Source organism: Enhydra lutris, unplaced genomic scaffold (assembly GCF_002288905.1).
Source record: "Enhydra lutris kenyoni isolate GAN:26980312 unplaced genomic scaffold, ASM228890v2 scaffoldscaffold34, whole genome shotgun sequence".
Lineage (NCBI taxonomy): Eukaryota > Metazoa > Chordata > Mammalia > Carnivora > Mustelidae > Enhydra > Enhydra lutris.
This window is the reverse complement of record NW_019154118.1, coordinates 24,977,231-24,990,339: the sequence shown is the minus strand read 5'-3', so window position 1 is coordinate 24,990,339 and position 13,109 is coordinate 24,977,231. Positions and strand designations below refer to the sequence as shown.

Sequence of the window (13,109 nt, the reverse complement as noted above, 5' to 3'; positions counted from 1 at the left end):
CGTCCCCTGCTCTTACACTATTAAAGCCAATCTCATTATGCCCTTAGCCTTGTTAGGCCTGTGTCCACAAGAAGTCCCAACACCTAGCTTACCCCTCGGCACTTCCCCCATCTGATTCCATCTCCCATTTCCCCCAACAGTCAAGCCTCTGGACAGGCAGTAAAACCCTCTGTATCCTCAAACTCTTCTCTTTCCTTTCTTATTCTCGGTGAAGCTTGCTTTAGCCCTGACGTCACTGCTTCTCCTGCATTTCTCTCACAAGATGGTCGAAGTACCACAGGCCTGGAGCTCGTGTGCTGGTCTTTGCTTCCCACTGCCATTTCCAAATCCTTCTCTCCCCTCTTTCCTGGAAGCACTCAGTTTTGAGTCGGGTGTCAGTGGGCTGTCCATCCATTAACCCTCCTTGTCGCCATCACACATCGACCCCCCAGGTCATACTTGCTCAATCCTTAATCAGTTTAAGCCCTGACACTCTATCATTCTCTCCAGCATGACTTCTGTCATAATTCTTAGTGATTTCAATATTAACATAGAAGATTATTAATACTCTGGTGTTTTTGTAAGCTTTCTCCTGAAACAAGGACTTGACATACCGGTGGTGTATTTGGTAGATAATCCAGTCATCTTGAACTAGGGAGCAAGGAGAATAAGATAGGGAAGGCAGAAAAGCTTCTGCAAAGGTGTGGCATGAAGGTCATTACCATGAACATGGGAGGCTCAAGTCCGCTAAGACCTCTGGGAAGCATCCTTAGTGCCCCCCCAACATTATCTACCAAACATCTACAAACAAATCTGACGGGAATCTGGGTCACTTACTCACTGGCTTCTGACCCTCCTGGCTGAGGGCTGCTCCTTGAAGTGTTATCTTCCCCATCCTTGGTACATTTGCCTGTGAACCCAGCAGGCTCCTGGGGGCTTGGAGAAGATCGTGAAGTGAAAGCAGAGAAGAGAGGTGTCCTCTTCACGTGGGGGCTCTCAGGGGGAGACCGGAACGCTCTCACTGTGGCTGCTGCTGAAAGCAGAAGTGGGGGAAGGGATGTGTCTGGGATCCCCAAAGCATCAGGAATGCCTGGCTTCTCGGGTCCCCAGCTTCCTCTCTCTCACAGGATCCGGTCCTCCACCCAACCTCAGCTACCATCTCCTGCAACTGCTAACAGCCTGAGCTCCATTTCACTCTCCTGCCGCCTCCTTGTATCTCTCCTATCAACTCAGTCCCCTATTGTGTCTTGACCCCAACAATCCTTAGGCTCTCACCCAGTACTTTGGTCCTTCTGTCTTTTCAGTCCTTCTGTCTTTCACTGTTCTCTACCCTCCCGCTTCAGCTGTAACCCCATGGTCAATCATCACACTCACTCCTTCACATGTACGCTCACCTTCCTCCATCATCGTCCCGCAGCACAACCCCAGCCCTGGTTCCATCCCCTTCCATACCTGTTCACTGCCTGAGTCGGAGCCCTGAACGTGGCTCATGAACTGTGAGACCTTGGGCACATCACCTTCCCCAGCCGAGTCTCCGTCTCCTTCACTATGCCGAGCAGTCTCAGCTAGATTCCGGGACCAGGAGTCTCAAGGGCATTTCTGGGGCCACCTCGGAGTCGGATGCACTTCCTCAGCCTTTTGGCTCTCCCTCCACCGTCAATCACAACGTCCCATCTTCTTTTCTCACAACGTCAGCTTTCCAACTCGAGCGGCAGAGCCGTCAGAAGAGAACATTCGGGGCGCCTGGGTGGCTCAGCAGGTTAAAGCCTCTGCCTTCTGCTCAGGTCATGATCTCAGGGTCCTGGGATCGAGCCCCCCATTGGGCTCTTTGCTCAGCAGGGAGCCTGCTTCCTCCTCTCTCTGCCTGCCTCTCTGCCTACTTGTGACCTCTGTCAAATAAATAAATAAAATCTTTAAAAAAAAAAAAAAGAAGAGAACATTCAATCCCATCGGCCCGTCTATGTGTCGTGGTGTCCCCCTCCCCCACTGGGTGGGACCGTCCCTGCTCCTGGCCAAGGCCATGTCTGCTCCTCATCAGGACAATGGTTCCTTCCATCCTCTGCATCACTGTTTTCTCCCTTCTCCCGGGTCATTCACAGCAGCCAGATGCAAAGTTGGAATGATGCTTCAGTTCTCCACAGGGAGGGAAGGATTCCAGCTTTACAAGTGCTCAGCTTTGTAAAGAGCTTGGTGCCCACGTGGACTGTTGGGTGCATCAGCTTTCATTGTCCCACGTGGCCAGTGCTTCCGTGTGCCGTACATCCTGCTTCACGTGCTTTATCATACCTAATATTTAGTCTTTAATTTTTCTTAAAGATTTTATTCATCTGACAGAGAGGCTGTGTGTGTTTGCACACGCGTGTGAACAGGGCAGGGGCAAAGGCAGAGGGACAAGCAGACTCTGCTGATCGGAGAGCCCAACACGGGATTCAATCCCACAACTCTGAGTTCATGACCTAAGCCGAAACCAAGAGTCAGAGGCTTAACCGCTGGAGCCACCCAGGCGCCCCCATAGTGAATCTTTAAAATAACTCCATGAAAGAGAAAGAAACCTTTGTGATGCAGATGCTATTTTTTAAAGGATTTTATTGATTTATTTGAGAGAGAGAGAATGAGAGAGAGAGAGCATAAGAGCGGGGAGGGCAGAGGGAGAAGCAGACTCCTTCCTGCTGAGCAGGGAGGGAGAAGCAGACTCCTTCCTGCTGAGCAGGGAGTCTGACCCCGGGACTCGATGCTGGGAGCCCGGGGTTCATGGCTGCAGCCAAAAGCAGATGCTTAATGGACTGAGCCTCTCGGGCCCCTGCAGATGCTGCTTTTATCCCAGCTTTACAGGTAAGTAAGCGAAGGCTCAGCTGGGTTAACTCGTACACACGGGGTCTCACTATTCATGAGTGGCTGGACCCTGTTCTTAATTACTACCCTGGTGTTCTCAACCATGGGGCCAGTAACAACCACCCCCAAGTGCGTGCCTGGGGGAAAAGGCAGATTTGGGACTATCTACTGATCTCTGCGGTCAGGATCTTTGCAGGGTGGAGCTCGGAGTTCTGCCTTTTTATCGTGCACTCCAGGGTTTTCTGATGTAAGGGATACATCCGAGGTACTGGGGAGACTCCTGTGTCCTTTCTTTACTGGAGACACAGAACATAGAGCGGGAGAACAAAGCAGACTCTTGACAGTGGATTCCTTCACAAGAATTATACTTCCTTCACAGGAGATTATACTTCCACTCCCCTGGTGTATGTTTTAACATGGCGTTTAATTTTTCTTAAATTAGCAGGTGGTTTAAAGAATATTTTGAACAAGAGGCTCCTGTGTGGCTCAGTCTGTTAAGGGCCTGACTCTTGATTTCAGCTCAGGTATTGATCTCAGAATTGTAGGATTGAGCCCCGAGTAGAGCTTCACGCTCAGGAGGGCGTCTGCTTGAGTCGTTCTCTCCTCTCTGTCCACCACCCCCTGCCAAAAAAGATAAATAAATCTTTATTAAAAAAAAAAAAGCTGCCAAATAGATGTTTGTGAATTTCTTTTCTCTGCTGAGTTAAAATGGATTTCAGTGAGGATAAAAATACTTAAACGTGGGGGCGCCTGGGTGGCTCAGTTGGTTAAGGGTTTGCCTTTGGGTCAGGTCACTATCTCAGGGTCCTGGGATCGAGCCCCGTTTCGGGCTTTCTGCTCAGCGGGAAGCCTGCTTCTCCCTCTCTTTCTGCCTGCTGCTCCGCCTGCTTGTGCTCTCTGTGTCAAATAAAATAAATTTTAAAAAATACTCCAGTGAGCAAACAGCTAGCAATGAATATTTTTCTCACAAAGAATATATAGGATGTTATTCTTAAATAAAAGAGTCCTTATTGGGGTGCCTGGATGGCTCAATGGGTTATGCCTCTGCCTTCGGCTCAGGTCATGATCTCAGGGTCCTGGGATCGAGTCCCACATCGGGCTCTCTGCTCAGCAGGGGGCCTGCTTCCCCCTCTCTCTCTGCCTACTTGTGATCTCTCTGTCAAATAAATAAATAGATAAAATATTTTTTAAAAAAGAGTCATTATTGAAAAAAACAATCATTCAGCACTCCAAATTGGATCCATGCTCTCTAATGTATCATTGGAATCCTTGCAATATAGCTGGTGGTGACTGGTTCTTCTGTCTGTTCTAGCCCACCACATCTGTAGAGCGCATGATTCAGGAGGTGTGGGTTCTGCTACTGTCATAATGTGGCTTGTGAAAGGTGACAGTGTGGATGTGGAGTGAAATGAACAGACCCAGATCATGCTGAGGGCCAGACTTCAGAAGATTGGGCTGAAACACTGATTGTAGGGTACAGGTGAAAAGTAGGAAGGAAGAAGGATGCTGAGGGTTTTGACCATAGCAACTGGGTGGAGGACAGTGCTTTACACTGAGAGGGTAAAGCCTTGGGGAGGTGAGAGAGGCACAGGTAAAGGTATGGAGACGGCAGTTAAAGAACAGAGACGAGAATCAGAAGTTCTGATTTGCATGTTGGCAAAGGAAAAGGCATCAGACAAATAAGGAAACTGACCTTATTTGGGTTCTGGCGTTGGGGAGTGCACGCCAGCTCCCAAGACTGGAGTGCCAGAGGACGGTTTTGCCTGGAAGAGTAGATAAGTTGTACACGGGGTGATTTGACAGCTTGGGCCGCTTTTATGAATCAGGGGGCGTCTCAGCCAGTCTGCCATAGTTTGTCTCTATGTCTAGCTAGTTGCAGGGGTATAAACAGGTCAACTTATCATTATGGGACAAAGAATAAGAATTTTGTGGGTCTGTGTCTGGCCTTGTCACAAGTAAATGAGTTTTATGAGAATCGTTAGGAAGAATGGACAGTTCAAGCTGTATGGAGAAGGGTGGTTCTTTGTAGGAAGCCACCTCTGGAAAGCAAAATGTTGGGGGGATAAACCGCCACCATGTTCTGGGAGCACAGGGCTCAGGTAAAGTTCATCCTATCAACATGTCATACTTGAGATGTTTACGAGATCCGAAGTGGAGATGGCCAGCGGTGGTTTGGATGTATGAGTCAAGAATCCAAGAGAGAGGTTCAAAGCTGGCAAGATATACATTTTTTTTTAAAGATTTTTATTTATTTATTTATTTATTTGACAGACAGAGATCACAAGTAGGCAGAGAGGCAGGCAGAGAGGAAGGGAAGCAGGCTCCCTGCTGAGCAGAGAGCCCGATGCGGGGCTCGATCCCAGGACCCTGGGACCATGACCTGAGCCGAAGGCAGAGGCTTTAACCCACTGAGCCACCCAGGCGCCCAAGATATACATTTTTTAATGAAATTCAGTATTACTAGCTTCAGAGGTAGAAGTCAGCAATTCATCAGTCTCACATAACACCCAGTGCTCATTACATCACGTGCCCCCCACAATGCCTCCCCCAGTTGCCCCATCCCTCTACCCCTGTCTCCTCCAGCAACTCTGTTTGTTTCCTAGGATTAAAAGTCTCTTATGGTTTGTCTCCCTCTCTGATTTCATCTTTATTTTTTCCTCCCTTCCCTTATAATTCTCTGGTTTCTTGAATTCAACGCATGAGTGAGATCATATGATAATTATTAGAAAGATCTACTTGAAAGTTCTCAGCATTATAGGCGATATTCAGCACCAGGGGATTTGATGAGATCAGCAAAGAAGATGCATACAGAGAAGAGCCCAGAAGGACGACAACCAGGCAGGTATAGTGGAGAGGAAGGGGCTAGCCATGGCAAGAGAGACAGACCCACGGAGTCGGAAATAAGTAGGAGAATTTGGTGTCATGGAGGCCAAGTGAGGAAGGGGCTCCGGGACAGGGAAGGTGGCGGGTGGGTCTGAGAGGGGCGGAGCAGTGAGATCAGGGTAGTGACCATTGGAACTGGCGAGAGAGTCACAGGAGGGTTTCTTTTCTTTTAAGAAGAAATGCTGAGGAACAGGTTTTTGGTTTTTTGTTTGTTTGTTTTAATAGGGGCGGGAATGATAAAGGAGAGAAGGAAACACCTGACTACAGGAGAGGGGAAGTCTTCTGGAAGAAGGGAGTCCTTGGGGTGGGACACAGATTACAAGCCGGAGCTCAGGTGCCGAGCGGCAGCAGGGTCTGGCCAGTGCAGTGCGATCGGGGACACGAACTGCAAACGGGGGGTGGCGGTTTGAAGATGGGGCACGGGAAGAAAAGAAAGCTGCCGCTTATGTTTGTCGTGAGGTATGGACAGAGGTAACGCACTAAGGGTGTCTGACATGCATGGGTGTACCAGGGAACAGGGTGGAAGAGGAGCCCACTGGAGCCCACTGGGTAGTGTTCAGTGCTCATCTGAGGTCTGAGTCTGTGGGTTTAGACAAAAATGTTGCTTTTCTCTGGTGATGTTTTGCTCCTTGGGTGTAGGCGTGGAAAAGATGGAAAGGTTTACACAAAGTTGTGACTAGATTCCTTATGTTTGATGGACGGGGAAAGGGACGAGGTTGGTGGAGACATCTGCAAGAAAAGTGACTATGTGACATGTATATAGTGGGCTGTGGAGATTCTGCTCCTGACCTGGTCCCACAGGCAGAGACCTCAGGATGGTTCTTGGTTTCACGAAGCTGCAGGGTTTTCATTTCTACCCACCCCTCTCCCTCCGCCCCAGCCACCCGTCTTGTCCAGGGCCCCACTTTCTGGAGGTGGGCATGGAGCTTAGAAGTGTTTGGGGGCTATGGAAGAGGGAGTCATCCATATTAAGTAGTGCCGTGGGCTAGACACAGACCGAAGGTACAGACGACTCTATGGCGAAGGCAGCAGCTCCCTCTGACATAGCCTCCCTGAGAAAGACAGCTAACAGATGGCTCAGCACTGGCAATGTGTGACATTCCTTGGCAGAGCAAAGAAGGATCTTCTGGCTTAGGGATAAGAATAGAAATTGTTATAGGGCTATGGTTAGATTCAAGTTTGGGTTAGGCTTAGGGTTGGCTCCCACAGGTCTTACTGGTGCTGAGCGGTGGGGCAGGCTCTTGAGGTGAACTCTTTTTCTCCAGGTGCTGTACAGACATCTGTGAAGCCCGATGGCCATCCCCCACCTCTTGGGTCTGTTTCTCTTCCCCTCTCTTGGTCCAATATCTTGTAAACCTTGGTGTCCTTCTAGGTTTTCACCAATTCTCTTATCAATCAGCTTATCGATTAAACTTCACATACTATTGTTTTTATGTGCAGAAGCTTTTTGTTTTTTGCTTCTTAATGATCAGAAGTTTTGACTCTATAACTGTTATGTTTAAAAGGGACTGTAAGATCCTATTTTTTTTTTTTTTTGTAAGATCCTATTTTTGAAGGAATAATCCTAAACACTCTGGGGGCAATGGATGCATTAGGGCCTGCCAATAATTGTTTGAATGTCTGTTAAGAAGTATGAAAAAAAAAAAAAAAGGGATCCCTGGATGGCTCAGTCAGATAAGCGTCTGTCTTCAGCTCAGGTCATGATTCCAGTGTCCTGGGATCGAATCCCGCATTGGGCTCCCTGCTCAGTCGGGAGCCTGCTTCTCCCTCTGCCTGCCTCTCCCCTCTGCTTCTCTCACTTTCGTGCATTCTCCCTTTCTCTCTCTCTGACAAATAAATACGTAAATCATCTTTAAAAATTAATAAAAAAGAAGTATGAAGAAAACAAGCAGGAATGTATTTTTCAGTAAGTTATATCATACAGCTAAGTATAAGCAGTGTAAGAGTATAAGCAGTACACCATCATTTGTGGGGAGAGAAAAAAGAATACATCCATGAGGGCTTACACAGGCACAGAATGTCTTAGGGATTCACAAAAAATTGGTAACTGTGGTTGTCTCTGTGTGAGGGAGGACGAGTTGGCCGGGGGACTGTGGAGGAAGGGAGTATGATGAAAAAAACACTTCCTCCAATATTTAATTATGAAAAATTTCAAACATATAGACAAGCTGAAATATTTCACATACTGAACACTAGTAAATCTACCACCTAGAGTCTGTCATTAACATTTTACTATACTTGCTTGGTCAACCTGTCCAGGCAACCATCAATCCATGTTATATGTATATATATTTTTAAGATTTTATTTAATTATTTGAGAGAGAAAGGGAGAGCATGAGAGAGAAAGAGAGAGAGAGAGAGAGACAGCACAAGAAGGGGGAGGGGCAGAGGGAGAGAGAAAAGCAGGCTCCCTGCTGAGCAGGGAGACCCATGTGGGGCTTGATCCCAGGACACCAAGATCATGACCTGAGCCCAAGGAAGTTGCTTAACCGACTGAGCCACCTAGGCACCCAAACCATGTTATCTTTGATACATTTCAAAGTAAACTGTAAACATAACTTCACTTACTCCTGAAGTCTTCAGCATGAATATCATTAACTAAATTTCAAACTGTTCACTATTTTTTTCCTTTCAAATGCAATGGAAAAACCTTAAGTGCACACAGTTGAATTCTGACAAATGCATACACCTGAATAGCCCACATACCTACCACAATATAGCACATGACTCCAGAAAGGGAAAGGAGGCTTCCTTGTAGCTGTGTTCCTTTTAGCACATTCTGAATTTTGTACCACGTGCTTGGGATCTCTATTTTAAGATCAATGAAATATTTAAGCATTTAAAATATTCAAACGTTTCTCTAATGATGGGCTATCAAATCGAAATGGGAAGAGGAAGACAGTGAAAAGGAGGGAACGCTAGGTAACAAAGAAGTGGTAGAGTCCAAGGTAAGACGAGCTCACGGGAAACATGGGGACAGCTTCTCCACCTGTGGCCGGGACAAGTGAGGGGAGGATGAATTATCCTGTTATCGGGATGTCTGCAGCTGAGTTTTCGAGAGCCGTCCTAGGGTTCATGCTGTGGGTGTGGGAATGATGGCAGTTACGGTATTAGTCTCCCTCCCTACCATATGCTCCGAAGTCCACGGTGTAGTTTTCCTTTATGCTATTTATCACAACTGCAATTAAGCAATCTTTTAAAAAGACTTTTTTTGCAAGATTTTTTTAAAGTAGACTCGGGGCTTGAACTCACAACCCCAAGATCAAGAGTCGCATGCTCCCCCGACTGAGCCAGCCAGGAGCCCCCAATTAAGTAACATTTGATTTGTGTAACTACACAATATGCAGCTCCTTTATGAGACGATAAGCTTCAAGATGACGGGGGTCTTCTCTGCCTCATTTAACCCTACATCTCCGGCGCCTCGTACATCATAGGCACTCAAACAAGTATGAAATGCTTAATTGGATTCTTAAGCAGTGTCAGCCATTAATTAATGCAATTACTTTATCAGTTTGTCCTTTTACTTTTTTTAAGCTACATTGGGTTGACCATAATGTAATTAATTCACATCTTCAATCAGGCAGTGCGGTTGGCCTGGACTTGATGAGAAAACCCAGTTTCCCTGGAAAACGGAACTGTAATTACATCAAGTTTGTCCTGGACGAGGCCTTTTCTCCCACCCAGCTGAGTGACACTGGCCAGATGACTCTACGAGCCAGATAACCTCAGCTAACTGGGAGTCAGCCCTCTGCTAACACTCCGCCAGGACCCGTGGGCACAGTGGCTGAGTCCTCCGTCTATCACACAGCCACCGTTTAACCATGCCTAGATCACTCTAATAAATCATTTGTAAAGCAGGGACGCCTCGGTCGCATGGCTGTGGTATCAATTTAAGGAGGTATTAGGGAAGCTCCTTACCCTTCTGCTTCTGTTTACTATTTACACAGGAGAGGGAGCACGCGAAGACGGGAGTTTGATCACGCCAGGCCTCTGCTCAGAAGCCCACAGTGATTGCCCATCTCCCCAAGAATGACACCCCGTCCTTAATTATAGTGGTCCCCAAGGCCCTGAATGAATGATCTCAGTGAGTTCTCCTTCCTGTTTCTGCTGTCCACACACCAACCGTCTCCCTGCTCTTCCCACACTCTGGACAACCTGCCACCCCCGGGCTGGAAGGCTCCTTCACAGGCCTGCTGGCCTTGCCCCTCTCTCCTTCCCGCGTTTCCTCACATGACATCTTCTCAGTGAGGCCTACTGGGGACACTCTGTGCAAAGTTGCAAACTTCATGCCCCTTCCTGGCTGCATTTTCCTCCAGAGGTTTTATTATTTTTTCCTCTAAAATATTATGAATGTAGGGCGCCTGGGTGGCTTAGAGTGTTAAGCGTCTGCCTTTGGCTCAGTTCATGATCCCAGGGTTCTGGGATGGAGTCCCACTTGGGAATCCCTGCTCAGCAGGAAGTCCGCTTCTCCCTCCCCATCTGACACCCCCCATGCTTTCTCTTTCTCAAATAAAATCTTTTTAAAAAATACTATGAATGTAGGAATGAATACTGTTTTACACACGCATCATACAGCACCAGGTACACTGTAGGTTCTATTGTGAGTTATACTCTCTCCCCGCGTCCCCCCCACCCCCTGGCAGTGGTTAGTGGTCTGAAGAGCTAAAGCTTGAGGGTTTACTGTGAGTACCTTCTAGGATCATGTGCCTTCAGGGAAACCAAGATTAATATTCATTGCCTGGACAACCTTGCATGGATTATTTAAGCACTAGGCAGTCTGGGCTGGAAATACTAATAGTTAGCACTTTTGTGCCTCCACTGATTCATGCAGTCATTCAACAAACACTTATTGGACGCCTTCGATGTGCCAGTTCTTACTGACTGAGCGGCCGGACCCCAGCCGACCTGGCGCAAGCGTCTCCTTCGGGATCCCGGCGCTCCCTGCACACCGGGTCCCCGGATTTGGGGTGGGCGTGGGGGTGGGGGCGTGGGGGACCAGGGAAAATATCTGGTCCCGCCAGCAGAGGGCGTGCTCCCGCCCTCTCCGCCGCCTCCCGACCCACCGAGGCGTCCCGGCTCCCACGCTCGCTCCCGAGCGCGCCCCCGCCCGCCGCGTCACGTGACGCGGCCACGGAACCTGAGCTGCCCGGCCTAAGCTGAGCTAAATTCGTTGCCGGTGGCCGCCGCGGGTGCAACCACAAAGGCTAATCCGAAAGAGTGGGGAGGCTCGCGGAGTCGATGCTTCCTCTTCCAATACAGGTCGGCTCCCGCTACCTCCTCCCCGTCCGCCACTGCCGACTCCCCGAGCGTGTGCATGAGCTCTTTGGTGTGGGGAAGCTCCGGTGACCATGTAGGGGGAAAGAGCGAGGAAGCTCCAGGTGCCCGGGACGAGGTCAGCGCCTTGGGCACGCCTCCGCGGCGCCCAGCACACTCCCGGTGCGGGCCGGCGGGCCGCTCGGCCCTGCTGGGAAGCCGGGCCTCCGCCTGTGGCCTGGCCCGGAGCGCAGCGAAATCTCGCGCCGTCTCGCGAGAGGCGAAGTTGCAGGAACATGGCGACGTCTAATCTGTTAAAGGTAAGACCCTCTGTCCGGCGCGGCTCGGGCTCCGCGCCCGCCGGCTCTGGCGTTTTGGGAGAGGCCCGGCTCGGGCTCGGCGGCCAGGTGTGGGAGTGCTCGGGGGTTGTCCGCCGCGGGGGAGGCCGGGGAGGCGGCCGCCGAGGACCGGAACGCGGGTCTGTGGCCTTGGGGTCGGGAGGCTCCGGCTGTCCGTCCCGCCCGCCGGCGCTGGGTGTGCAGGGCCCGGCCGAGGGCGGGCGGCGAGCGCGGCTGGCGGAGGAGCCGCCGTGGCCCGGGGCGGCGGGCGCGTGGTGCTGCGGTGCGCCGACCCGCCGGGGCCGCGGCACTCTCCGGGTCTCCGTGGCGGCCAGAGTCCAAGACACAGGAACGGGAAATCCGAGAAGATGCTGCCCAGTCGGGCTCCACGGCCCGCCTGACCCCCGCCTTCTTCTCCTCATCTCCCTCGGCCCCGTCTTGTGTGCACGAAATTCCGGGTCAGACGGCAAGCGGTGCCTTCCACCCCGCTCGCGCCCTCCCGCTTCTGCGCGCTGCACCTTCGCTCCTGTCCTCGCGCTCCTGAGTTCCTATTTCTCCTGTTTTTCCTTGGGAAAATGCTCCGCAGCCCCGGGGCAGCACGCAGTCCCACGACTGCCGAGGAAGCGCTCCCAGCGTTTATTCCCGAGCTCCGCAGAGGGACGGGATCCAAGACAAGGGTTAAAGTTAGTTTTGGTTCTGTGGGATGGCGAGGGAGACGGAGGCAGCAGCCCCTGCCCTCGGAAAGTTGGGAGGAGAAGGAGGAACACAGGGCACATGGATGATAGAAAAGAATGGAAAATACGGTGAAATATACTGGAACCTCGCGTATGTCTTCTTTACATCACCGATAACAACTGCCTAACGGGTGGGACTGTCTTATGAAATATGGACCAAATTTTACTAATCTAAGAGGTAATAAATATTCTTTTAAAAAGGGGGGGGGAACCTGGAAGGAAACTCAGTCTGCGGCTTAGAAGCTGTGTGACTTTGGGCAAGTTTCTTAACTTCTCCGTGCCCCGCTTTCCTTATCAATAATACGGCGTTATCAATAGCATCTATCTCGTAGGAGCATTGTTAAGGTCGTGTCGGTGTATGTAAAATGCTTAAACCGGTGACTGGCACTGAATTAGTACAGGATACACGTATCCTGTTTCTGGAAGAAAACGAATTCATGGGAATGGAGTAAGCCATCCTACTCTTCTTTTAGAACAGGATTGCAGAGTTCTGATAGACTCAGAAAACTTGTTTACCTTCTGAAGACTCCTGTTCGTGCTTCCCACATGTTTACATGAGAAGTAGCTGCTGTTACTCATTGAAGTGTGTTTAAGAAATAATCGGGTTTGTGATTCTCTTTGTTTTTGATTTGATTACTTGGATGTAAAGCAAGGTCTTATTCCCCTAAGAATTCTTTCAGAAAAGAGCAAATCACTTTTTTCCACTCCCTGTGAAACCTTACAAAAGATTGTTTGGAGAAGGTGCACATTTTAAGCTACTTCAGTAAAATAGTAGTGTGCTTACTGTATGGGATTGTGAATCTGTATAGACAACACACACCTAGAGAATGAGAAAACTGCTTGAGTGTATAGACAATGGGTATTTGGGACTTAGGTTAAAAAGTTCACAAGCGGGGCGTCTGGGTGGCTCAGTGGGTTAAAGCCTCTGCCTTTGGCTCAGGTCATGATCTCAGGGTCCTGGGATCGAGCCCCACATCGGGTTCTCTGCTCAGTGGGGAGCCTGCTTCCTCCTCTCTCTCTCTGCCTGCCTCTCTGCTTACTTAATGATCTCTCTCTCTGTCAAATAAATAAATAAAATCTTAAAAAAAAA

The 13,109-nt window shown here is 49.6% G+C and overlaps 1 protein-coding gene across 1 annotated transcript in view; it reads left to right on the top strand.

Annotated features, from left to right (window-relative positions):
- Positions 1 to 10,868: 10,868 nt before the first annotated feature.
- Positions 10,869 to 13,109, top strand: part of LOC111153822 (cullin 5) — an 89,208-nt gene continuing 86,967 nt past the window's right edge. Inside the window, exon 1 of the mRNA XM_022513075.1 lies at positions 10,869 to 11,267. Coding sequence (XP_022368783.1) covers positions 11,244 to 11,267 — 24 coding nt within the window. The 5' untranslated portion in view covers positions 10,869 to 11,243. The remainder of the gene's footprint in view (positions 11,268 to 13,109) is intronic.